Genomic DNA, 27,918 nt, shown 5'->3' on the forward strand with positions numbered 1-27,918 from the left:
TTGAACAGTACGACACTAAAAAAAATAAATCTCCAATTTTTTTTTTTTGAAAAATGGCCCTAAATTGATTTCTTGTCTTCATTACCTACTTTTAAACTGTAAATAAATAACATTAATTATGATATGAATATTACTAAATTTACTCTTTTACATACTATTTTTTACAAATATAACATAATTTAATCCTAAAATACACAAGATCAAGATATTAATTTTCTTAATGAGAGGACTGAAGTCAGCAAGTTTCATTAACACCCCCCCTCACTATCAAGCAAGGACTATCTGCCTCTTCAAAGTCTTAACAGAGTGTTTATTCATATCCTCAAATTGTTTCCTACTTGACTCACCTTCTGAGCAGAAGTGTTTAAATTAAACACACATCTTCACATTGCACTTCAGCATTAGGTACTCAAACTGAAAAAAACGTTTCATGGAACAGAGCACTAGAAAACCACCGACAATACTCATCTTTAGAGATTTTAAGAGATTATGAAAGACAAGCAAGCAGGAGGACAAGTAGTAAACTGGAGAAAGAGTGATATAATATGCTTCTCCCTAAAGGTACTGATCCCCTCTGTCTTGCCAGCCTTTCTTCAAGAAGAGTGGAGGGTAAGCAACTGCCTTCTATTAATTTCTTATCTATTAATCATCAAAATATTACCTGAAACAACAGTCATGATATATAAATTATTATTTGTACTTGTTAAAAAGGTTTTTTTTTTGTGCAGTAGTCGATAATTTTATAACTGGTGAATGTTAACTATTTTTCTTTTGTATATGATTTTATTTACTTGTGCCTATTTTCTCCCTTCTATGGACAGCCTTCTAGTTGGCAAGTTTGCAGAGCAGGCGAGGGAGTGGAAAAACAGGACTCTTATGGCCATGGACTCTAGTCATTTGTGCAGAACTTTGTTTCCAGCCAGTGCTGTGACTTCACTCCTTCTTCCATGGCAATATCGTTATAAAGCAATCGGCTCTTTGCCAGTCAACACGCTGTTACAAGGTGGGTTTGACTGTCACCAATACCAACTGAATGTATAAAACCCTACCAGAACAAAATGCTGATGTTCAATACCTCTGTAGCATCATAATAAATGTCTGCAAAAGATGCAAGTCATTACTGAAATAATTATTAGAGAGGATGTAATTGGAGTACACGCTCCTTCAGGTAGCATTAATTGTCATGAAGGTTAAAGTTGAACTTCAGTTTCACACACTTAAATTTAAGTGTCTGTGATGTAGGTGTCACAGATGAGCTAGAAGCAGAATTTAGTTGCCTAATCGTATGTACCTACTATCATCTAAAATACCCTTGTACATCCTGCCTGGCCTCCAGCTGCCACGATCAAAGGAAGTGTCTCCTGTAGGTACAGTGATACCATGTGGTGTCTCACATTCCCTAAGGTGTTGCAGACACTGCTGGGTGCTTATGTTTAAGCATGTGAACTCAGCCACTATGTTCAAGGGAGCTGTGAGCCATTGAGCTTACGCTAAAGTAGACAACTGCATTTGGTCAGCCATGACTAGGTGTCTTCTTCAAGGTGAAGTGAATCACACTCTAGGCTGCATTGACTGTGTTGACGAGGGGTTCAACTCAGTTGTCCGAACATGGGCATCTAGACCCATCTGTGACCCTGTGGGGTATCCGAGGCGCTTTGCTGACCGTGGCTTTCCCCAGGACTTTGCTCTCCTTAGGAGAAGAGAGAAAGGGTCTGCCACAATTGTATTCTCCCACATGGGCCAAAAAATGTCTGACCTGCAATAGTATGTGGTCAAACATACCAAATTGTTGAAAAATGACAATTCCTGAGGTGTTGGGTTGGATTAGCTTGTTCTTAGACTTTTTCATTTTTCCTGAAATACCATAAATCACAGACATTTTCACTTTGTCATATTATATTTTAGTTGAAAACTGTCAGGTTTCTTACAAATTGTTACTGAACTATTCATAATTCACATAAATAAGGAGAAGTAAAATCAAATAGTTCACTATATTGTACATAAAAAACTGCAAAATGTTCTTTGTGTATTTTAAGCCTGAGATAGTCTCTTTCTTATGGTATGAACTTTTCAAAATTTATTTCACATTGATCTTGTTCTCTATCTAAAATGTTTAAAAAATTATCTCAGTATGCAAAGTATTACTAATTTATCCTTCATGCTAATAGTATCATTTAAATCACAATTTTAATAAATTAATTTGAAGCAAAGTAGGCATGAATCTCCTCTCACTTATATAATTTTACACTGAACTAACCGCGCTGACTTAAATGGATTTGCTTTTGAATTGTACTCCAGTGTGAAAAAGAAACAGGCAATGAATCTTTCTACAATATCTGCTAAAGTAAACAATTATCCTTGCAGTGTAAAGATTAATAATGGACAAGTCAGAATACATGTTTTAGCATAACAACTTCGACTCGTGTATGAATGATTTTTACTTACTTTGAGCAGAGATAGACCTTTTCCAAATCAGTTAACAATTATGCAGTTTTTCATATCTTTGTTAAACATGCTTTTCTATTAAAGTTTAGCATCCCTTGGGCAAACAATAATTATTTGATATGGCTTCCTTCTTAAACAAAGTTGTAATTTCAATTAGGTTAAAAAGTAAAAAAACTTAAGATAAAACCCTCAGGCGTAAACAAATTTTATGAACACATTTATTACAATTTAACTTTGTCTTTGAGACACTAATTGTATAGTTACTTCTACATTTGTAGTTTTGCACAGTGAAAAAATATGAATATATCCATTCAAATTAAGACCTCAAGATTTCAGACGACCAATAATTATCGAAAGTTAAACATGATAGTTGCTGTATTGGGTTTGCGTGGAAAGGTTTTGGTAGCAGGGGGGGCTACAGGGGTGGCTTCTGAGAGAAGATGCCAGAAGCTTCTCCCATGTCCAAGAGAGCCAATGCCAGCCGGCTCCAAGATGGACCCACCACTGGCCAAGGCTGACCTCATCAGTGATGGTGGTAGCGTCTCTGGGATAACATAGTTAAGGGGGAAAAAACCCGGGCAACTGCAGCCAAAGAGAAGAGTGAGAATATGTGAAACAACTCTGCAGACACCAAGGTCAGTGAAGAAGGAGGGGGAGGAGGCACTCCAGATGTCAGAGCAGATGTTCCCCTGTAGCCCATGGTGAAGACCATGGTGAGGCAGACTGTCCCCCCGCAGCCCACGGAGGTCCATGGTAGAGCAGATATCTACCTACAGCCCATGGAGGAACCCACGTTGGAGCAGGTGGATGTGCCCAAAGGAGGCTGTGACCCTGTGGAGAGCCTGTGCTGGAGCAGGCTCCTGGCAGGACCTGTGGATCTGTGGAGAGAGAGGAGCCCGCGCTGGAGCAGTTTTGCTCGCAGGACTTGTGACCTCATGGGGAACCCACACTGGAACAGTCTCTTCCTGAAGGACTGAACCCCGTGGAAGGGACCCATGCCGGAGCAGTTCATGAAGATCTGCAGCCTGTGGGAAGGACCCACGCTGGAGAAGATCGTGGAGAACTATCTCTGGTGGGAGGGACCCCACGCTGGAGCAGGGGAAGACTGTGAGGAGTCCTCCCCTTGAAGAGGAAGGAGCAGCAGAGACAATGTGTGATGAACTGACCACAACCCCCATTCCCCATCTCTCTGCACCAGTCAGGGAAAGGAGGCAGAGGAAATCATGAGTGAAGTTGAGCCCGGGAAGAAGGGAGGGGTGGGGGGAAGGTGTTTTAAGTTTTTCTTTCTCATTCTCCTACTCTGATTTTGACTGGTAATAAATCAAACTAATTTCCCCAAGCTGAGACTGTTTTGCCCGTGACGGTAATTGCTGAGTGATCTCCCTGTCCTTATCTCCATGCACGAGCCTTTCGTTATGATTCCGCTCCCCTGCCCAGTTGAGCATGGGAGTGACAGAGCAGCTTGTTGGGCACCTGGTGTCCAGCCAGGGTCAACCCACCGCAGTTGCAATCAGGTTAAAAATATTAAAAATGTAATTGAAAACAAGTTATAGGATAATGTCAGTATTTCCTTTGATGGATCCTTCAGGTTAAAGAGAAATCACACCTTGATGTACCTGTTTAATGCAGCCTTACACCTGGAAAATGCAGGTTGACTTTATCAGGTCATATGAAAGGAAATAGCTTTTCATGTGATAACTTTGACATCTTACTTTGTAAATGAGTACTTTTGTGAGTTGCAGAAATAGCCTAAGACAAACTTGTTTTTTGACAGATGACATTTTAAATATATTACAAATACCATCCTGTGACATATGTGCTACACACAGTGCAGAAATACTTTGAAAGATATGAGAAGATCAGAGTCTAAAAGGTTTCCACAAATAAAAACTCAATAGAACTGAAATTGGAATATCTCAAATTTTTTCAGCCTCAGTTAACACTGTGCACTGGAAACCTTAAATAACTCAGAAAAAAATGCGCCAGTACAGTTCCTATCAGTAGTGGCTTTAAAATGAAATACATGCATACAGACGTATATACATATTTATATATACATATTATTTTGCTGTTAAAAGTTCTTAATGATTATTTATTGAAAAAGGTCAGAGTATCTTCAGATTTCTATTTCCTAAAAAACGGAACTTGTGTTCACACACAATGACGTATTTAAAATTGCCATTTTTATTGTGCTTTTCTTGTGGTTATTATTTGGGCATTTCTTAAACTGTTACAAACCTGTGACGCGAAGTTTATCTGTGCCAATTACCACCTCATTTTCATCCACTGTAAAAAGTGGCTTGCCGTCCTTCGAGTTGATCTGAAATTGCTGACCGTGGAATTCTACCATTTTAGGACCTGCAAAGCACAGTAGAATAATGGAATAATTACATCAGCTTTCTTCAACTTTCTATATTAATTACTAATAATTTGAATTGTGGTCTTAATAATTTAGTGACTCATTTAAGTACATTAAGGACCATGAAGCACCCAGCTATTCTAAGGATAGTGGCCCTGTAAGTACTGAAATTGGACAAGTCTATTTACATGATCTAATTTGTTGTTCAAAACTGTGCCTGGAGTCATGCTTTCAAGTAGGGTTTCCAGGGAATTTAGGAAAACCCTCACGAATTGATCAAGGCAAACATTCCTGTTCTTGGTGTTGAAACTGCTAAGATTCTTTGATCAGTATGAGTCTATCATCTCTTTTTTTTTTTTTTTTTTTTTAAGCACAGAAACTAATTATCAAAATCTTTGCGGCATCATCCCTTTTGATTAGGGAAGCTCAAATTCTTTAAAATTACAAACATCCCATGTAAGGGCAGGACCCTCAGCTCTTCATAACAAATGTCAGGTTAGCTCCACATATCTAAAAATGTTACTGATCAAGTTCTTAGAAGAGTTTCAAAAAGCTGCGAGACTATTTGCAATTGGATCTGGTACTCCAAAAATTAAAGTAATAGTGTGTAAGGGAGTCTTTACGTATTGGCTTGGTAAGCTGATAGAAACCAAAGCCTTAATATTCCCCTTTCTAACCGCCTGATCAATTAAAAATTCACATCACTTAAGTTTGAATGTCTACTTGATAGAAATCATCTAAATCTACGTTCAGAATTAAAATTACAGAGAACAGTCAAAGCAGTTAAGACTCCTTTTCTGCACTTTTTCATAAAGGTAATTCACAGACCATCCACAGAACCGAGGCACTGAGCTGCTTCTTCCCCAGTCAGTCTTACCGTGCCTACTCCCATAAACGTTAAATATCTTCCAGGCAGTAATTCTCAAAGGAAATAGGATTTTTTTTTACATTAAAATGGCATTAAGTGACGGATGATTTCTCCTGCTAAGAAATACATTCAGGTATTTTGTAAAATCTGCGCAGTAGCTGATGCGAGAGATGCATACTACAGGGTCCTATACAAATTGATTATTGCTTCACTCAGCACATGCAAACTATAGCTTTTAATTGCTCACCAAGCATGGAAAGGGTTAGGGAGGCCAGGAAGTCCTAAACTCAGCCATAAAACCCAATACTGGCTCTACTTGAGAACGATCGGGAGAGAGGGCTGAACTCTGCAAGACATTACACTCTGTCGGACAGGGGCACCCAGGCACTGCCTCACTGATCCACTGATCTCAATTTGGCTCTTCTTTAAAGCTTCTCCAAAGCACACGGCTTTATTTCTGAGAAGCGTATCGCAGAAGTGAGCTCAGAAAATATCTTCATTCAGTGAGAAGCTATTAAACTGTCTTTTTTTTTTTTTTACAGCAAAAGAAGCAGTTCTGGGTAAGTGAAGCAACGATGGATTCCTACCAGTGCTTTCCTAGAAAATCTTGGTTAAGATGTTGTAGTGTTCTTACTTCTGCCCAGCAGCAGTAATGATTTCTTTTCAGTGCTGTCAATATTTTAGTAGGTCTCGCGTGCCGGAAGCAAATATTTTTATATAGCCGTAGAATACTTATTGACTAAAAGAATTAATAACTGAGTGAGGATCCTGAAAATTTACATTTTAGGTGCATGTACTTTAAAGTAAAGTAGGTGGCCAAGAACTTCCACAGACTCGGTTCTAAGCCGTGAGGTTTTATAGTGCAGGTAATCTTTAAAATACTATTTAGAAACTGCTGTAAGCGTATTTGTGCAAACAATACGCAGCGATACCTCTAAAAGACAACTCAGAAATATATACTGTTAATTTCTATATAATTGCTAGTTATTTACATGTTATCACAGAAAAATACTTAAATATGCTGAAATACTGTATGTTTAGAGGGAATGCCATCTACTGCTTTCCTTGGTACACAGGCAGTCAGCTTGGTAGACACAGAAGCGTTCATTGATTATAAAGCACTGGAAAAACAATGGATTTGAAAGAACTGGAGAAGTGTGGCATGATTTGCACCAGGCCTAACATGATCTCATCTAGGAGTACACTTATTTTCTCAATTTGTTAATTTGCCGTATCTGTTTTACAAGCAATCTCGTCAAAGAGAGATTTTTCATGTTTCGCATAGTGAGAAAAAAAAAGAACTACCTCAAACAGCGTGAATCGATTAATTTGTACATCTGCATATTGACAGGTTTTTGTTTATTGGATTGTTATGGAATGTAGATTAATTCACAGAGAGATAGGACATGACAAAAGAAAACAGTTATAAGATATAGAAGCTGCTTTAACTGGTTGAATTTAGGATGAATATATACACACTAAATACCATTTATATACCTTGGACCGAATTCTTTTTCTCTCACCCAACCAAAGTAGACAAACACATATTGTGCAGACTGACCTTCTCAGCTGTCCTTTCTAATGCAAATTTCAGGCACGGTGTACATACAGAACCTCATACTGATACAACTGGAGATGCAATATACACCAGTTTAAATAAACCGGTCCATGTATGCACTGACCCCATTCCGGGAGCGATCAGAACACGGCTGAGATTTAGCCTTTCCACTGCCAGCTAATTGTTTTTAACGTCTGCCCACGTAAGCCCGTTCTTGGGCTCTCCTCTTTCCTTCCACTCAATATCTCATTATTTCAGGCAAAGCAGAAAAGCTTTAACAGGAGAAATTGAAGGATTCCTACCCTAAAATAATTAGATAGGGGAAAACAAGAAAAAAATCTCTTTAGATAGAAGAACAAGAGGTTTAACAGGATTTGCAGAGAAGTGCTCATCCTGGCTGAGCAGTAAGCGAATACATCTATACCAATAAATTAGAGAAAGTCAAGGCAGAGGAGACACAAGCACTGCCAATTTCTGCTAATCTGGCAGCACGCTCCTTGGCACCGTCTCAATGTATGCCACACAGCAACCTCCCAGACAATGCCTGGTCAGGGGCTGCTCCCCACAGACAGCTGGACGAAGCTCTCCAGCTCCGGAGGGAAGTGGGTTTATCTATATAATGAGAGTTGTGCCACGTCATCTGCCCTGTTTTCCAATTGCTACCTGAAGCATCACAGGAATTCCCAGGTTGATTGGTTATCCCTGCTAATCAGGCTGACCAATAATCACACCTTCTCCTTTAACACGTGCAGTTCTGACATTGACCTCGTATGTGATCATCACATCACATACCTCTTGACACTGAGGGTGACAGCTTAAATGATGAAAAATTGTTCCAAAACCAATTGACTTATTGCCTGCAAAAGAGCACACTGCTAAGCAGCCTTCCTTTTTGCTTCTCCTCCTCACTGTTGACTCCCCTAGGTGGTTTTCCAGGGAAGAAAAGTCTTTCATTTTGTGAGTCCAGTTCAGTGGAAAAGTATTCCAATTAATTCCCTTCTGCTGCTACCCAACCTGTGATTTCCAGGCCAATAAAAAGGTAGAAGGACAAGATTGCAAGGAATAGCACCTGCGATAAAATACATATCCACAAAGACTTAACGTCAATGAAATTGGTAACATATACGCAAACTCCCCAAATCCAGTTAGTTTTGTCAAGTATTAAGCACTTTTAGCATGTCTTTAGCTCTTTCAGAAGAAAAGGCTTTCCAACACTGAAGTTATTTATTTAATTTCAGATCTTTTCTTTTCTTAGTCTCTTCTGCTATCCATAATTTCGGATAACCTATGGCTATCACCTACTCCATATGCTTCATTCTTCTCCTACCACCTAGCATCATTGAAGTGTTGAATATAAGCCAAAATCCTGAGTGCTCTGGGGTATTGCTATGCAATTTCAATCTTTAGTTTATTTTTACTGTATTAAAGGACTTTACTTAAAATAAGATCTCATTAGAAGTGTATTAAAAATGTAATACTCCTACAGATTCAGTTCTAGCTCCGTAAGTAATACAATACCAATAAATGTAAAGCCATTACTCTCAGAAACATAAAATTAGTCATATTTTCATATGAAATAGTATGGAAGTATTTGCTGGTCTTTCATTAGAACAAATGCATTATTACAGAGAATATGCAGCATACCGCATATATACATTTTATGTCCATATCCTATACCTCTCATCGCCTTTACAAACATCTCCAAAATATTAATAGAACCCTCGCTTCTCCTGTTTCCTATTTTTCTCTCAGTTGTCCTTTTATATAAGGGATGCAACAATTATGCCCTCTCAGACCAAAGCACGGTTGCCTTACTGTCAGCACTTCTTATGCTTTGCTGTTCTCTGTGGTTGAACACAAGCCTAGAGATCTTTTAAAAAATGGTTCTGAATGATCACTGCAGACTGATCATGCAGACACCGGCAACTCAACCTAGTATCAGGTATTTAGGTGGTAGTACTTTCCCCTCTCAGAGTGATTTAGGTAACTAAATGTCTTTATCCATCTAGGCCTTATTCTTATAAAACACTACTTAAATATAAAAAAAAAATAAACCCATTAAATACTTCATTGTAAAATGGATTACGGCATGTGGAAACTATAGCAGGAGCAGGAGATCACGCTGCTCACACAGTGACTTGAACGAACGGCTATGGTGACATTTCTCTCAGGCCTAGTGAATCCAGAATTTGTGGCATGATGAATAACTTCAACAGGAAAGGGTGAAACACGGTCCTCAGACAGGTAAGGCGAAAAGGAAACTACTAAAGGAGATGAAGCACAATAATTTGAAACCCGGTATGCAGAGAGGACAGTGATCTGAGTCTCTCATCCCTGAGCAAATACTTTAACCACTCTATCTTCTGTATAGTGGATAATTCTTCTTCGTCTGATTTTTTATTTTTATTTTTTAAAGAAAGCCATGAGTGTATTTTCATAAGGCCAACTCCAGCACTGTGTTTCAGGAGTATTCTATGCTTGCCTACTGGATCTGGGCAGAGGACAATGGGAGAGGACCAATTAAACAGATGGGGCATGGCTCAGTTGCCTAAGCATGACTGTCTAGTGCCATTATACGTACTTTGTTGTTCCTTGCCTGGCCTTCGGTTTATCTGAGATCCCCTAGAGTATCTAAGACTTCTACGTTGGGCTAGGAGGTCTGACCTGGGGTCTGTAAGTGACCTAAGCCTTTCCAAAGTATTGGCTTAAGACCAGGCAAGACGGAATCACAGAAGAATGCAAGTCAGAGGTCACCTCTGGAAGTCACCTAGTCCCACTTCCTACTCACAGCAGGGTCAGCTTGGTTAGAAGTTAGATGAAGGTGCTCATGGTCTTGTCCAGGTGGTATTTTAATAACTCCGAGGCAGGCGTCAACAGCCTCCCTGGGTAACCCCTTCCCATGGTTAACTGTTCGAACAGTGATATTTTTCCCCTCTTCTATCCAGTTGCATTTTGTCTCACTGCAACCTATGACTATTGCCTCTTGCCCTTTTGCTGTCTTACCACTGTGTAGCTCTGAGAAGAGCCTGGCTTCATCTTGTCTCTAGCCCTCCTACAAGCAGGCAGAAGCCCCCTTTAAGCCTTCTTTTTCACAGGTTAAACAAACACAACTTCTTCAGCTTCTTATACTTCACGTGTGCCCGTTCCCTGACCACCTTAATGGCTCCTTGTGGGAGTCTCCCCAGTTTGCTCATTGCTCTGTCCTACTGCAGGAGGCTTAACAAGTATTGTGTGATATGGTCTCCCAGGGGTGTAGTAGTGCATCCCAGTATGCTATTAGCCCTCATTACCACAAGGGTACACTGAAGATACATGTTCAAGTAGTCCACCACGAGGAGGAGTGTGTCTTCTTTTGCAGACCTGCTGCAAAAAGATAGGGATCTAGCTCCTTTTTTGGCCACTAACTGCCATCGGGAGTCTTGTTAGCTTTAAGATTGATGATAATCTTCAAATTATCATCCAATGACCTATGTTAATACCATATGAACCAAAAGATGTTGTTTGGGATTGCAAATTTACTGAAGACTACGAAAGTCAGAAGGTTATAATTTATTTAATAATTCCCTTTTTTTTTCTCCCCACTTATTTTGAGTTCCTTATTCCCATTGAAATAGAGAATGGGGCTACTCAGATGAGTAATCGCTCTCTGATGAGAGATAGCTATCCGCTACCTGGTTCTTTTTCCAAATAAAAAAATATTTCCCAAACTCTAGCCATTTTTCCAGGGCTATGCTCTGTAGACTTATATGCATATTGTTTCTCTCTTCTTCTAGACACAGTTAAAAGACAAAATAACAACGTAGGATTCAACTGCCCTTGGCCAGGGTAAATTTCCCCTTAACGGTGACACTGGCATATTTAAGCAAGTTGGCAACGCAGATAACTGTCTGATTAACTTCCAAAGGATGTTTAAACTCTGGCTTAAGTCAGCATTGCTGACCCTGAAAATTATCACACATTTCTTCACAAAGATTATCATATTTGGGGATAGGGTGTGTAAATCTTGCTATGGTAAGCACCTTACTACACACAGTACATAGATATCAATGGTATTTTTTTTCAGAAGAGGATACTGTTCTTTTGAGCCTAAATACTAAACTGTAGCTGTAATGACCAAATTACCTTTTTAATAAATAAGTTTTCATGGCGACATGCTTAGCTAGCTTTAATTTCAATGTATATTGATTACTACTTACTTTTTCTGCTATTTGTTTTAATTCTTTTCAACATTATGTCCATTTAAAAACACAACGGTCTAACAAAAGACTAATAGCATATGAATTTAATATAGAACAGAAACACATCTGCCATGAATTAAAACAGGAGATTACAAAAGAGGATCGGATAAAGCCTGTAGGATGTTTTAGCAGCCACCTGTCTTTCTCTAAATTTTGCCTGATCTGAGCGAACTAAATTTTACTTTCAAATAAAACTAGCATGTATGTCTCGATATAATCAGATTCATTGGTAGCTAAAATTTTAATACTTCTGGAAGTAAAAATCCCTACTTTAATCCCCTTGGAACAAATATTTTAAGTTCTTGATCATAGGAAAACTTAATCACCTCAAAACCACTTCAATGAAGTTTCCAATTTATCTTTCTATTAATTACTCCTGTGTTGTATCTTTCCTTCTTATAACCCAGCTGGACAGCAATTAAAGTTGTGCAAATAATCATCTTCCTGCAGTACAAAGATCTTCAAGAAATATGTTCTGGCTTTTATCTTAAAGATAAGAAAGAACTTATTTGGACAAAAATGGAGTTTTTAATGAAAGCCTTCTGGGAAAAATAAAGAAGGAAAAGCTAAATGATTTTACAATGTCATTAATTAAGTCAAGTTTATGAAACTGGCTTCAGGGTTTTCCCTGTAAAAAACACCATCGAACTGTTCTTACATATATCATGCTTCATTAACACTGTTTTCTTCCTATTGTGTCTCTGATGAAAAAATACCATCACTTGAAGATGAAATATCGAAATGCTGATAAGAAAACCAGAAATGATTTGACATTGGAAAGCAGTAGCTTACAGATGGAAATTAATGCTACTGAAGCAATATATTCGGTACTGACACTTATCTGTTTCCTCAGAATGTTGCTCCTGTTTGGAAAAGAGGAGTGGGACAGCACAAATACTCTCATAGTAACAGCTGCTCAGATTAATGTGATGGGACACGAAAATAGTCTCTAGGCAGAATTTTCACTGCGATTCTGTTTTCAGACTGCATAAACCATTTTGACTTTTACCATATTCCCATGCTTTCTGAGTGATGCTGATTTCATGTTTCAAAGTGCAGAACAGCTTCACAATACAGTTATCTAAATAAATTCCCTCTAGCTTTCAATAGCTTAAACTGAACTCCTGACCTGAAGCTACTGATGTTACCGTTCCTTAATTAAACGAGGAGGAGGACCAGCAGTCCACTGTACTGGAATCTGTTCTTACAGACCTTGCAAGACTTTGGAAGCCTCTTTCCTTTGTGGCTTTTTTCTTCCAGAAAAGACATATTACAAGCAGAACTTAAGATCTTCTGTAGGTTGAATCCTCCTTACATGATCCTTGAAAAATAGGTCTTTTTAAAAACTGGTCCTGCTTTTCGGTAAAGATAGTTGGAAACATGCTGCTCTTCATCCACTTTCTTAATGTTGGTCACTGGAACACCACTGCAAAATCTGACTGTATTATATTCATCTACTGGTAGGCTGTTTATGTAAGCATACCTCTGCTTAGGTGAAGCATCATTTACTGTTTGATACCGATGTTGCTCTTAAGTATTTGATAACTAACTATATAGTCTATAAGTTTCTTTTATATATATATTTTTTATCATTCATTATTGAAAAAGTTTGCTAATTCTTTACATGAAGCTGCTTTATTATAGCTTAGAGTATAAATCAAAGGTCCTACATTTCTTTTTTCATTCTAGGATTGGAGGTTGTGAAGTGGTAAGAACAAGAATCTTGGAGATGATGGTTAGCAGCTTTCTTCAAATACTTTCTTGGATTACCAAAGAAAGTTCCAGGTATTTCAGTTCTGAAGGTAGATGAGCAAGCTGTGATAATGACATCTTCTGAAACTTATTCAAGATTTTAAAGAGAGGAGCTATTCTAATGAAAATAGTTATCATCTGTTCCATAGACATCCTTGCCTTGCCTATAGGTATCTCTCTCCACAGCTTTATTAATTCCCTCTGACTCTCAGTCCTGTACCTTCCCACATCTGTGCCTTGCTTAGATTCCTTCCTTGCTGTTTGTTGGCCAACATCCTTCTCTTAAGTCCCATTTCTCCCAGAAATATTCCCAAAGTTATCACCTCCACATAATACCTTAACTACATGTCCCATTTCCTTTTTGGCTTTAAATTAGCGTGTTTGTTTTTTTTAATTATTTACTTGTTTTTTTATATGAGTTTCTTTGGTCATATGTGAGTTCTAAATCATTTTAAAGGGTAACTCAAACAAAATGGGTATCTGGGTATCTTTGTCATCCAGAGGGATACTGAAGTCAAAAGAGAGTAAAGCACAAAATTGGTTGGGGTTTTGTTACAATCCCTATTATTTTGTAAGTATTCTTTTGCCGGCAAGCAGTTAAATGTATTTGCATTCAGTGAGGCTTCTGAAAGCAGCATAATTATGGAACATAGTCCAAAACACAACAAGATCTACAGCACTTAAAGAGCTATGATGTCCACATAACTCCTGCACGAGGTATGTCATGCAGGTGAACTGAGGAGCATGTAAAAACTTTAACAGCGCTCATGGTGGAAGCTGCTGTCATTTGGTGCCATTTTAGTATAGCTGTGATTCGCGAGGGAAACCTTTTTCATTGTTGAGTGATATGTGCCTGTTATCCTCACGTGGGGAATTTCATAGAAACTCCTCAAGTAAAGATTTATTTCACATCTCTCCTGTGAATAACTTCTATTGAAGATTGGTTATTTAAATCACTCTTAGTAAGTAATTAAAATATTTTAACAAATCATTTGAATCACAATCTTCTATGAGTTAAAAGATATTTTTGTTATGACCTTATGAGTGACACTACATTACATTGGGATCGTTCCAAAGATGACAAACTTACCTATATAGCTCTTTCACAATGGCAACTGTTCATATTTCTAAGATGAATAGAGTACTAAAACATAGTTCCAGCATGTTGGCAACTATGGAAGGCGCTAATTCTTTAGCAAAGACTTGTGCGTATGAAGCAAATCAGCCGAACACCTATTTTTCACACTTCTCATAAAGGAACATCATCTTACGTGCATGCATTTTATGACTGACTAAGGACAATGGCTAAAAATATCAAGCTACTTACAGTCATCTACTTTTAACAGGCTGTAACTTAACCCCAGTCACTGTTGTTTGACCATATCTTCAGGCATTGAGAGTTCTTTACAGAATTAAGATTTTACTGCTCCTTCAACTCTTTTCTATCAGTCTAAAATTAGTATTATTTGATATTAGCAATATTTCATGTTAGTATTTACAGTGGCACCAACTATACCAGACAGCACTTGAGAGCCATTATTAATGAATTCCGTAAGTAGAATTGCCAGTCAAAAACAGGTTACTTAAACATGAAATATTTCAAATAATTTGCAAATGCACTTTAGCACTTCCTTTTGATGTAGTTTTGATTTTCCCAGGTTCGAATCATTATTTCACCCTCTTACCTAAGGAGTTCTTGTAGAGTAAGCCAGAGTGCTGTCAGAACTTTCCTGCTTCAGTATTGAATTTGAATTGCATTTATATACTGACCACTTTTAAAAGATTTGAGATGCAGGTCTTCCAGTCTACACTCTGCTCCTTCCTACTGGTCTCATCATGTATTGCCTGAGCCAGATACAGACTCTCTACACAGCTTTTTGTCTGGACAACACCAAGTATTGGGCTTTCCCTTAGGAAAAGGTTAAAGAGCTGCAAGATCATAAGGTACAATAACGCTGAACTGCACATTACAGAATCACAGAATGGTCAGGGTTGGAAGGGACCTCTGGAGATCATTTAGTCCAACCCCCCTGCCAGAGCAGGGTCACCTACAGCAGGTCACACAGGACGGTGCCCAGGTGGGTTTTGAATGTCTCCAGAGTGGGAGACTCCACAACCTCTCTGGGCAGCCTGTGCCAGTGCTCTGCCACCCTCAAAGGAAAGAAGTTCTTCCTCATGTTAAGATGGAACTTCCTATGTTCAAGTTTGTGCCTGTTACCTCTTGTCCTACCACTGGGCACCACTGACAAAAGACTCCTCCCATCCCCCTGGCACCCTCCCTTTCAGTATTTATAAGCATTAATAAGATCCCCCCTCAATCTTCTTTTCTGTAGACTAAAAAGACCCAAGTCCCTCAGCCTTTCCTCATAGGAGAGATGCTCTAATCCCCTAATCATCTTCGTAGCCCTTCGCTGGACCCTCTCCAGCAGATCCCTGTCTTTCTTGAACTGGGGAGCCCAGAACTGGACACAGTACTCCAGATGCGGCCTCGCCAGGGCAGAGTAGAGGGGGAGGATGACCTCCCTCGACCTGCTGGCCACACTCTTCTTGATGCACCCCAGGATGCCATTGGCCTTCTTGGCCACCAGGGCACATTGCTGGCTCATGGTCATCCTGTTGTCCACCAGGACTCCCAGGCCCCTTTCCACAGAGCTGCAATTACTGGGAACAGGGGCAGAAGAGCCAGGTGACAAAAGGTGACAAAAAGCAAAGAAACGGAATTAAACTACCAATAAGAAGAGAAAATGCTAAAAATGTATGGCACTTGCTGTAAATGAGCCACTACTGACAAGACAGTTCCCATCCAGCAGAAATCTCCCTGCTAAACACCACAGTCCCCATTGTACAATGCGGGCACGTATTGACCCTTCTCTGTCTATCGGGTCAAAAAATCTGTCAAAAAATTCATCGGGCCTTTGGGCTACTGTCTGACATGATTTTACCTGTAAGTTTCTCAGACTTCATCAGGGATCAGGTTGGACAGATTAGTGCGGTGGTCAATGATCTGCTCTGTGGTCTGCCCTTCCCAGAGGAGCTCCTGACAACTTCTTCTCATCGGGCAGGATGGGCACGTGACCACAGCGCAGATAGACATCTGGTCAGCCAAACAGTATGGAGCCGACAGACCCAACAGCACATGCGCCATGTCACACAAATTTTGACCATGTGATGTGTACATTTTTGGTCATGTGCTCACTGTATGGTTAATTATTGCAAAAACGTTGAATAACTGTACTAATAATATGAAACTAGAAGTATTGTACATTTCATACCCTTAATTATTATCAAAACGAGATAAGAATGCTACTACCATGTATCGATAAATATTTAGGGGCATTTCTGAAAAGGAATGATTAGCATAAATTAAAAAAAAAAAGATTTGAAAATATTTAAAGGCCAAATTGTGATTGTTTAATTGTACAATTATGCATTTTTAAGGGCAATAGCAGGCTCTTTGATAAGTTGTTATATATATCGTTTATTTGAAGTTTTTCATGTTCAATGAATTATGATAATCCTTCAAACAGGAATTGTCACAGAAGTTACACAGTCTCAACAGCATGGAAGAGTTGCTCATCTGGGTCCCAATCTAGTAAACTACTTAAGCATACCAGGTTAGTCCTACAGTTAAATAAGTAGGAATTTATGCTTTGCCGCATGAGGATCTTAGAAGAAACAAGTTAACGAATTGTTACATTTTTCTTCAAAGTCAAGTAAAGGTTGAAAAATACAACAGAACTTTTCTTAGTTTTGTTAATATCTGACACATATTGTTGCCATTCTTACTTAAAAATATGATTTAAAGAGTAAGCTCTGCTTATTCTTGCTGCCAAGATCTATCGCCAACATCTATATAGATCTATTGATTTCACTCAGTAAACCAATGTATCTTACTGCTACCAAATACAGTAAAATACATACATTTCTGAGTTGTGAACTGGCAGGTTTTTTCTCAGGACATCTGCTTAAACGTATTAGTCTCTGGAATGCTGGGAAATGAAGACAGACATACAGACCTCCCTAGCCATATTCTCCTGTTGCATTTTCCTAGAAAATGATTTGCAACTATCAACAGATATTAACACAAGAAAAAGGGTAACTTCTGCAGTGACCTTTCCTGCATAACTGCAACAAAAAAGCCCTTCAAATATTTACAGAATTAATGCTTAACTGAGAAACTGAAAATATACCGTTGGTACTTATTGAGTGGCAGCTGGATTTTCTAAATATGATCATAACAGTAAAAAAAAAAATCACGTGCTAACACTTTATAACCTCCAAGGTCCTTGCTAATATTCATTCCAGTGTTTCCAAAACAGTGAACAAGGAAAAATCACTTAGACTTACCCACATTTAATCTGCCTGTGACTTCCCCGTTTGAATTGCGAGCGTTCACAGTCACATTGTGAGTAGACTGGAGAAGCAGTGATGAGTCCTGAAGTATGGAGGAAAAAAAAGAAGGTTCAGCAGAATAATTAGAATTGTAAACAATTAAAGAAAGACACGCTCTCATAGAAGTTAAAGAGGATCATACTCAGTTCCAAAACTTTGTGGCTGGGAAATCATCTAAGGAAAAATAGAAAGTCATAGACAAGGTACTAGGAAGCATATAATTTTATGTTAAAACCTAAACCAAACTGCAAAACTACACACTTGCACAAAAGAGAATATGAACAACAGGAGAATGACGTTTTGAGCATTCTGTGCTGAGCTGAATGAGGTATGTAGTTGAGAGACAACTGCCAAACCCCTGGTGACACACGTCCCTGCTACAACAGGCTAACTCCGAGTTTGTTGCAGGAAAGCCAACAAATCATGCAACAACTTTCTACGCCCTCTCTAAGCCTGAAATCACTGAAAAACAAATGTAGATACATAAAAGGCCAACCATGGACACCTCAAACCTCTTCGACTCTCACGCAGTTCTCTGCCAGGGCCCAGGAGAGTTGCAGTGAGCATGAGGAGTACTGAAAGGGGCAGGAGGTAAGCGAGGATTTGGCCCAGGGAAGGGGAAAGTTGTAGCTCACCCAAAGAAAGGATCCAAGAAGAGAGGCTGCAGCGAAGCATACTGCCCTTAAAAGGGCACCCACCCGGCATCATTTAAGTCACTGTCAACCCCTCTCAGATCTCACTTCTCAACCTCTTTTCCACTCTACTCTTCCTCCCATACTGCTGACCTGGACTTCCAGTCCTGCATCGGTCTGATAATAAGTACCTGAGATGCTCTATTGAGGTAGGGCAAGTAGCCAAACACACCTGGTATTAAGGAATTGTCACAGGTGGGACATCTGCAGAGCAATCAGAGCCTCATGACTACCCATCACTCTGTGCTACTTATGGAAGCCAGGGCATGCCAAGCAGCCGTGATTGGTATCTTCATTCATCCCTGCCACAATCCAGGCTAGCTATGGTAGGCAATTCAAAATTTCATGTCATTCTTAGACTGCAGCCAGCATGGAATTACTTCATCAAAACATCCCCTTGTGTTAACCCACGGCTCGGTGTTGTGTTTGTTGAACTCCTCCCATGTGACATAATTTCCATTACTTATTCCCAGACCTTCCACTCAAACTCTCCGTACTTCAGGCCTGTTGGAGCCTTCCCAAGCCTCTCCTGGTCTTGAAGAGCAGATGAGTAACTGTTTTGAAAGACCGAGCTGCCAGCTGTGCTCCACCACACTAGATATACAGACAGTAATGAAAGGTTCATGGCAAGAGACCTGGCAGGGATCATTTCAAAGTGTCCTAAAAGTTTGTGAGGAGGGCATTGAGTAAGTTCTTATGTTTTTCTTTGATTTACCACCTGAATTGTCTTTAAATGCAGCTGATTTTCAGGGAGATCATATTGGCCACTGTTTGTACTTGATTTTAAGTATCAGAAAATTATCTGGGCACAAAAAGTCCGATCCCACTCATTTGGATCAGCAAATTGTAGCCATACCTGCAGACTTAAAGAGAGGGGAGGAAGTTTTTTGCAGTACAGGTGCTTTCATACTAAAGCATATTTTGTATCTAAAGGACAGGAACCTCGTAACTGATAAGACTGCCTAAACAAATCTCAGTGGCCAAATTATCAAGGAATACGTGATATGAAGAGGGTATTAACAAGCTGCCTGCTTGTGACCTCAGAGGGGATACTCATTCCTAGATAAATAAGTGAGCTACTAACTACTGGAATATTGTTAAAGATCAGTCTTTTTCACATATATAGCTTCTGGTACTTTTTCTGGACTCAAGAGTGACTATACAGCACCTTGAAGAAGCAACCCCTGAAAAATCACTCCCAGGTCATGTTCCCCTTGTAATTTAATGCTTAGAGTATGAGATAACCTGAGAGTTTTGAACACACCTTAAGTGAAGAATTTTACCACAAACTCTTATCTAATAACAGCGGTAGAAGCAATACACAGTTTGGAGTCCAACTTACACTTTTTTTTAAAAAAGGGTATCTTAGAAGAAGCAAGATAGGCTATCTCAAAAGAAGTCACTAAGTGAGCAAAAATAAATGAATCTCATTTTGTAAATTATATCAGGAAAAAGTGAAAGCTAACAGAATTAATACAAATAATGAAAAGTCTTGGGCAAAGAGTAAGCAGTGTGTTAGAATGAAAATTAATGGTAACAAGTCAGTATGAATTGGAAAAGGAAGGTCAACAAAGATCAGGTAAATATATTACATATAAACACGCGTGCTAAGTGACCTGCAAATCTGGACACCTTTATTACACTAATTTGACTGCCACTGGTTGACTTAAAAAATAAGTTAGTAATTTATAATATCAAATGTAAGTGTGCATAAACTGTATTCTAGACCTGCAGCTTCCACGCGTGTGTTGTTAACTAATTAAAATCTACTAACATATTTATAAATGCTCATCTTTTATCTTTCCATGAATATGCATTAGCTAAGATGCAACGGTGTTGCCCACAACTCTGTGCTGGACTCATAATGAAGGCATAAACTTGTAATAGGCTCCAGAGATGATGCACAGCAAGTAGATTTTCTGCTATGTATTTTCTTAGCACTTTGGAGACCTCATTAGGTGAGAAAAGCTGTTAGGAGACTGCAGGGAGAACACTATTAAGGCGAGGGAGAAAGCTGCTATGATTGCTGTGAGTGGCCCAATTCTCTAACAGACAAACTTAGAAAGAGAAATCATAACAAATAAGCAACTTTATGAGAATATATAGATCTGATAATATACAGATGGCAGTCAGGAGATCAAGCTACAGGCAATTAAGCCTCTAGAGAGTTCAAATATTTCAAAAAGCAAGCAAACAAACAAAAAACTTCTATTGAATCAGCAGTTCATAGGGGGCAGAGATATGCAGTAGCCTGAAGGCTCTAATTAGTGCATGCTACTAATGATCACGATGGGTCATTAGACAGCCAAGCTTATATTAGATGCTGCCACACCTCTTTCTTCCTATATCGTACTAAACGTATTAAGAGCTGGGAGGAATATTAAAAGAGCACGAATGGTAGCTTAACATCGCATAGCAATCTTTTGGGGCAGAGAGAGTTTTTAAGTATTAGCTATGCTGGTCTTAAAAAGTTACGTGTCTTACTGGATAAACAACCTCAAGGGAAATTCATTTAAGGACATAAATAGTTTACCCAAAGCCTATGAGAGAGAAAAACACACAGCATGAGAAACAAGATGGAAATATAGATTCAGCAGTGGAATTTCACCATCTGAGTATGAGCTGTTCCTGCTATTGGAAATACTTGCTGCAGACAGAGAGAAAAAGAAAGGCTTAATAGACATAAAATACGTTGGCATTTCTTAAATTTCAGTAATCGAGCATTTTAACAATCTCATCATAAATCCTACATCAACCATGTTTTCAGACAAATTTATTTACATTTAGTCTTGCTACAGCGATACAAACGCTAACATTTCCCTTAGTTTCAGAGGAGTCTCACAGCCGGCTATTTCTTCTAATGACTTGGAAAGGACGATTACATGTTTGAAGGAATGAAAGAGCCATATTCAGCTTTTACTCTCATTGAATAGCATTTTATTCAATGAAATGTCCCATTGGTTGACGACAGTGTTCATAAAACACGGCTTTATTTTGTGAGAGTTTATATTACAGACAATAGTTCTGAAAAATATTCATTTTGTTTGCCAGAAACAGATATTGCTGTACAAAAAATTCACCTGAATAAGATTCAGAGTTCACCCGGATAATTAAAAACCAACTCAGAGTCTCTCTTTCTGCCTCTAAACCAAATACTTCAACAAAAATCTTTCATACCGTACCCGTATTAATCTGCCATTTTAATCTGTTTGATAAATATTTTCTTTGACCAAATATGTTATCCCTTTTTACCTCAGTAATAATAATAAAATTTTCTGTCTGTGTAAACAAGATTCAATCCTAAATCTTCCCATTTAGTCTTGTAGATTTTATATAGATAAATATATAAAGATATCATACATTTAATATCATTGTCCTAGAAGTGACAAAAACTGAACTTAGTAGAGAAATTGTAACTTTTCCAATAAGATCCATTAGTTTTAGAGATATTTAAACTATTCTGTTATGGATGAATAAAGAAAACAAGCAGTTTCACAGGCAAGCCTTCATTAAAAAATAATCTCAGTAGAAATAATGAACAACTTCATACACACTCTTAAAATTTTAGCATTGCTTGTATACAATGACCTTTATAATTCATTTTTGAGCTATTTCTTATCACATGTCTAAGAGAAAAATGTGACTCTGCCGTAGTATCAGAACATTGCCATAATGACCATGCTTGTAAAGTATGCAACAATATGTGCGTACACACACACATATGCATATACACACATACACGTATTTCAGCGACAGTGCCTGGACTTTGCCTAAATTCAACTGTTCGTAAGTGCATTCATTTTATTTTAGCATTATTGAAAGATTATCCGCTTACCACTCGAGAATGGATTTCTTTGGCATAAAGAGGGAATAAGAATTCCGATTCCCCTTCCAAACGAAGGCCTTCTTTTGTAACACGCAGGTGTCCCATTCCAGTCTGAGAAAATGCAAGAATTATGTACATTTTATTGCTGTTGCTGTATGTATTTTTTGTTCTTTTCATAAACTGAAAATTTCCAGAGCTGCCTCCCTCCACTCTATTGAAAAAGATACCCATACTAATGCATTTAAAATTTTGAGAATGCCTCGTTTCTTCCAGGACCATTTTTCTTTAAGAAACTCTAGCTTTCAAGAAAAAGTTATTAGAGCTTGGATTTTTTTTTTTTTTTTGAGGAAAAAATACAATATTACAGTCACTACCTCAAAAAGAATTGAATTTGTACTGGCTGTGCTGAAATAGCCTTTGTACTTGCCTTCTAAAAACATCATGAACAATAAACTTTTAGACATGAGTACTCACATAAAACGAACCTTTATGTTAACATCTCAAGGTTTATTCTATCAATAATATATTTTACCAGGAACAAAATACTTCTAAGCCTATTGAAGAGACAAAGGGTATTTTTATTTTCTTCCATTTTCAGCAATTACGTCTTTCTTGTTAATTCAGGTTTCATCCCTGGGTTTATTTTTCTTCTCCTCTAATTATAGGCGAAGGCTCCATCTCTCACTATCATCCTCCTTTCTCTCCGTCACCTCCTTGACAGTTTTTGTACCTTCCTTATTCTTTCTTAATCTTTCCCTCCTGATTTCAGCCCAGTTGTGCTTTCCAGCCCGTATCTTCATTTTTTTTACTTTCTTTCATCATTATCATAGAATTGATAATATGAAAAACAAGTGAGGAGTTACTTCAGTAAGTACATCTGAGGACTTGGGGGCTTCAGCTGCAAGCTATCTCACAGGTATTTAGCTAATTTGTAAAGGATTCACCCCTCCCCCTGTCATAAAAAGTGAGAAAAAAGTTGGCAAAAAATTTGCATCCTTACAGCTTGGCCAGACGCAAAAATATTTCAAGCTAACTGCCTCAAACTACAAGGAGTAGGTGGGAGGGCTAAATAATAAACAATAAATCCAAGAAGTATTTCCACCCCAAATATTTTTCAGGTTGTTCTCCATGTAAGCAGAGAAGAGATACACGACAGGCCACTGAGGATACATCAATAACCTGTTCATCTGATGGATTAGGCCTACCACTAAAAAAAAGTTGTAACTTTAAGAGACTGTAATTATTTTCAAATACGGTATGTTCTCGCCAATGAGATTATATATATATTTTTTATATGTATACATACAATGCTAAATAACATGTCTAACCAGACTTCAATGAAAAAGTGCAGCTATTTTCTTTAAACAGGCTTGAAGAGAGACAAAGAGAGAAATAAGCTTTGCTTGAATTCCTTAAGGTAGGAAATATTCATGTCAGCAGTTCACTCCACTGGAGAGTACAACTGCAATTCCTCCTCAGCAAGGATTTATTTCAGGAAAGAGGCTTTTAGAATAGCTATTTATGGAATCTGTTACTCAGTGTCACATATTTTCCTGCTTTCAAATACACAATGTACTGACTTTTCTCAGTGGAAGTAGATACAATTTCTAAATTCTAGACCACTGCAAAGCTTTTAAAAAGTACCTAGTGTGTACTGATACATCTCATGAGGCAAAACTAAAATAATACCTATGATGAGCCCCCTATGGCTTTCATAATCACAGTTCCCAGGCAGCATTGAGTGATTTAGAAATGTTTTTCTAGTGAAGACTATGGACAGTTTTTTCTACCCTGTAACACAAAACAGAGGTCACTTCCACACGATAAAAACACACAGGTTTTATGACAAACACTTTTGAAAAACATGACATGAAACATCAGGGTATTCTAAAGAAAATACCACTAACACATTGCTCTCATTTAATTAACTAAATTTAGGATCTCATTATAGCTCTGATCTCATTCCTCTCCTCATCAGCTGAAAGTAAATTGTATTAACTATCAGGTTTACATACAGTTTGCATATTTTTCCTGGAATATAAGTAACTAAAAAAATAGTATATTATAGAGTAAGTATAAAAATGACACTGAGATTTAAGAAGGAAGAAGAAGAAGTAGCAATTAATTCTCGCTCTGAAGCAGATTGGGGAAAATTAACAAACTCCTGGGTGGCAATCTCTATCCTGCCTTTGGCTTTGCCAGGAAGAAATTTTAAGTAGAGACAAAAAGACTATAATTGATGATAAAAAAAAAGATTATGCAATTTACTCAGCATACGCTTTCTAATGGATTCAGATTCTTCAGCAATGATTATTCTAAAAGTGCTATATAGACAAAGGAATATCTTTGACATCAAGAATAATATGCCACGTTACAAAACTATGCACTTGAACTTATCTGTAAGTTCTTATTTTTCAGTAAATCCAGTCATATCACTCAGGATTACTTTGTATAAGTATGTTCTCAAATATGTCCTATTTTCTTCATCAGATATTTCATTTAAGCATTGACCCAAAGCTCACATTCTCACATATTTGAATAAGAGCCTCATTATCCATTCTCACTGAGCACTCAGGAAGTGCAAAAACATATGGAAATTTAGACTTGGGTTACCTTCATAAATGACTATCTGTGATGATAAACAGATAAACTCTGTATCATGCATGAGAACAACAAAAATGTAGATTTCATATAATGATCCTCACTTCTATTACCATTGTGACTGTAAACAATTATTATTTCCTTAGTACCACGATATTTGAGCATCTCAAGATTGTAGAAGTATTGAGTTATGCAGGACTGTGAGATGGGGAAATTCTATTAGCCCACTTTTATAACTGGCAAATTGAAGTTACATGAAATGTGAAAGAGAGGGATTTAGGATATACAACCACCCTAATGCACTGAGATCCAATGATGAGTTCCATAAAAAGGAGGACTATAATAGTTACACATAATGTACTCTTAACAACCACTCTGCTTCTTACATTACCATTTAGGAGAAGCCAATTATTGTTTACTGAGTGTTGTGACTTCCTCGGTGATGAATAACTCAGTTTCAAGGATTTGATTCTGTTCCTATTCAAATAATTGAATAAAAATATTTTTATTGACTTGAGGAAAGGGTCCAAATACCAGTTAGACATGGACTTTGATGCAGTTATATGATAAGCTATTGATTAGGAAAGAAAAAAAGCTTCATTAAACATAGCGGATGTATGGCAAGTCTGGATTCTTGTTATCCTGATGCTGATACTTGGGTGCGCTTGGCCCTGAGCTGTAACACATTGTCGTGCATATAACCCCGAGACTCATGTTTCCTAATTAGTCAAAGCCCTCGGCAAGGCAGGGATTGAACTCTATAGAAGAGGAGGACGTAACAGTATCACTGTAGACACAAAGCAGGTTTTGCTATTGCTGCAAGGAGTTGACTGGCATGGGAACTGCTGGCAGCTGCCAAACCCTTGTGCACCGAAGATGTAATTTAGCATTAGTGTTCACAAAGGTGTGACCAGTTTTCATTTCAAAACTGCTAGGCATACTCTAATTGGAGCAACAGGATGTCTTCAACCGTAGCAGAAGCATTTTTCATCATTTGAAAACGCTCTTGAGGTGGTTAAGTGCTTGTAGAAACAGAGACAAAGCCTTCTACAAGAAATTCAAGCTCTGAGTGGGTTCAAGCCTCATAAAAGCCCAACAAAAGGCTCTTTGATTCAGAAATCGCGGTGTAAAGGATATTTGACAGCTAATCATCAAATTGCCTACATAGGGATACTCCAAATCACCTGAAATAAGTAGCTACCACTACTAGAATCCTAGGTAAGACTCATTGTGCTGTGGAGCACCTGGATGGGAAGACCATCTTGGATGGGTTAGACTCTCTTAGACTCTAGACACAACAAATGTAAAGTATTTTTCCTCTGAAAAAAAGAGGAAGCAGTTCCATTCTCCACAAAGCCAGCACAGAAATGTAGTATGTCCACAAGCTGTGGAAAGGTCCTTAAGTTTCTTTCAGAGCACTATGCAAGGACTGAGTCCTTCATCAGGACCAAAAAGTTCCAAAAGCCATACTGATGGGTCTGGTGGTACGACCTTCTTCTGGCTATGAAATCTGTGTTGGTATGGCGGCCTTCTGGATATGAATATCAGTGCCGAGGAACACATAGGCATGACTGGACAAAGGAAGTTTGACAGGATTGGTATGTCTAACATTAAAGGCCTGTCTTAAAACAGGATGGAAGAACTTTCCCTCCTTTGCCTGTTGTCATAGTGGGACCTGCTGCTCTGCCTCAGGACCAAGAAAGTCACTTGGAAGGAGATGCACGTTGCTGTGGGACTACTTGGAGTGGAAGCAAGCAGTGCAGCTCGAGGGCTCTTGCGCTCACAGTGACTTGCTTTCAGGCAGCTGAGCCTCGTGCCGTCTACGGCTTATGCAGTCAGATGAGCATCAGATGATATATTTGGGATTTATCTCCCAAGCCAATATAACAATGTAGGGGTCTGCTGCTGTAGGCACGTGGCCCTTAGAAATGAGGACGAGGGATGAGGTACATTCTTTCAGTTTATGATGAGTATTTCTAGTCACCTAAATTCTTGCATTTTCCTACCAATGTAGAAACTGATAGACGTGGGGGCTTACTATATTGGATCAACCACTCTTCTTATTATATCATATCATCACCGTTTCTGCACCTTCTCAGCATTAGGCTCAATTCCAGTCCTCAGACTCCTCTAAACAATGGATATTAAACATCTGGTCTATGTATCAGCTAATAGCTGCACAGGAAGATGTGTATTTTCCTCTTTTGGGGAGAGATCAAATACTGGAAAGATGGACATACCATATGTTAGCATGGTTACAACAATAAAATCTCTGAGTTGATTCAAACATTAACATGCGCTCAATTCACAATAAAGTAGCTGCTGTCCGAGGATTTAATAGCACGTTTGATTTGTAATACCTGCTCCCCGAATATTCAATTTTTCCAAACATGAAAAGTCCACACATACTGTAATTGTTGATTGGAACCGATAATGATATTAACTTCAGAGTAGACAGGATGCAGCATTTCCATCCAGGTGAAACCTTCTCTTACTTATACGATACTTATATCCTACTTTGACACCAGCCCAGGGAAAGACCTTGGCAAGTTCAGACCAAGACATCATTTGTTGTGCCCCAAAGCTAGTTCAATTAATGGCTTTATAGATCCAGCTTTCACCGCAGTACTTCTTGCAGCAATTACTATTTAGAGAACTTGCTTTGCAAACAAGAGCGTACTGTTTCATTGAGATAATAGGGCTGTGGGTAGACATTGTTAAAGAGCGATCAGCAAAACAGGGTTGGTAATGAATCTGATGAAACTCTCTGTTTGACTTACAATATCTATTTTGGAGCTAAGTACGTGCTTGGTATAATAACATTACTGATGCCTCATCTCATTTGCTCTTGCAAGGACTCAATTTCCTGGGCTCAGACAGAGAAGGTTATCCAAGTCCTCTTCTTAGATGACAGTGGAGTCTTTTCGGTCGAAGACATTGGTCAAAGCAGAGCCCTTAGCAACAGCAAGAACTCCTGGTACAGAAGTGAGTCTCACCTGGCGTAGGGCTGGATACAGACTAAAACACCCCTTGCAAATATAGCTAGAAAGTGGGTAGGTAACATTCCATGATCTAGAAAAGGAGACGGCCACTTTGAACTCAACAGGTTTGTAAGGAAATGGCTATGAAAGATGCAAATTCATCATACCATTGACGATTGCTTAGTTTTGATGAGATTTCTTTCATA

The 27,918-nt window shown here is 38.5% G+C and overlaps 1 protein-coding gene across 2 annotated transcripts in view; it reads right to left on the reverse strand.

Annotated features, from left to right (window-relative positions):
- Nucleotides 1-27,918, reverse strand: part of SGCG (sarcoglycan gamma) — a 144,931-nt gene that overhangs the window by 30,014 nt on the left and 86,999 nt on the right. For both annotated transcript variants that reach the window (XM_082487294.1, XM_082487295.1), the window contains 3 exons: nt 22,140-22,241; nt 17,568-17,655; nt 4,684-4,803 (listed from right to left, as the gene is read on the reverse strand). In XM_082487294.1, coding sequence (XP_082343420.1) covers nt 4,684-4,803; nt 17,568-17,655; nt 22,140-22,241 — 310 coding nt within the window. The remainder of the gene's footprint in view (nt 1-4,683; nt 4,804-17,567; nt 17,656-22,139; nt 22,242-27,918) is intronic.

The sequence above is a fragment of the Vanellus vanellus genome (assembly GCF_965231255.1).
Source record: "Vanellus vanellus genome assembly, chromosome: 1".
NCBI classification, from domain to species: domain Eukaryota; kingdom Metazoa; phylum Chordata; class Aves; order Charadriiformes; family Charadriidae; genus Vanellus; species Vanellus vanellus.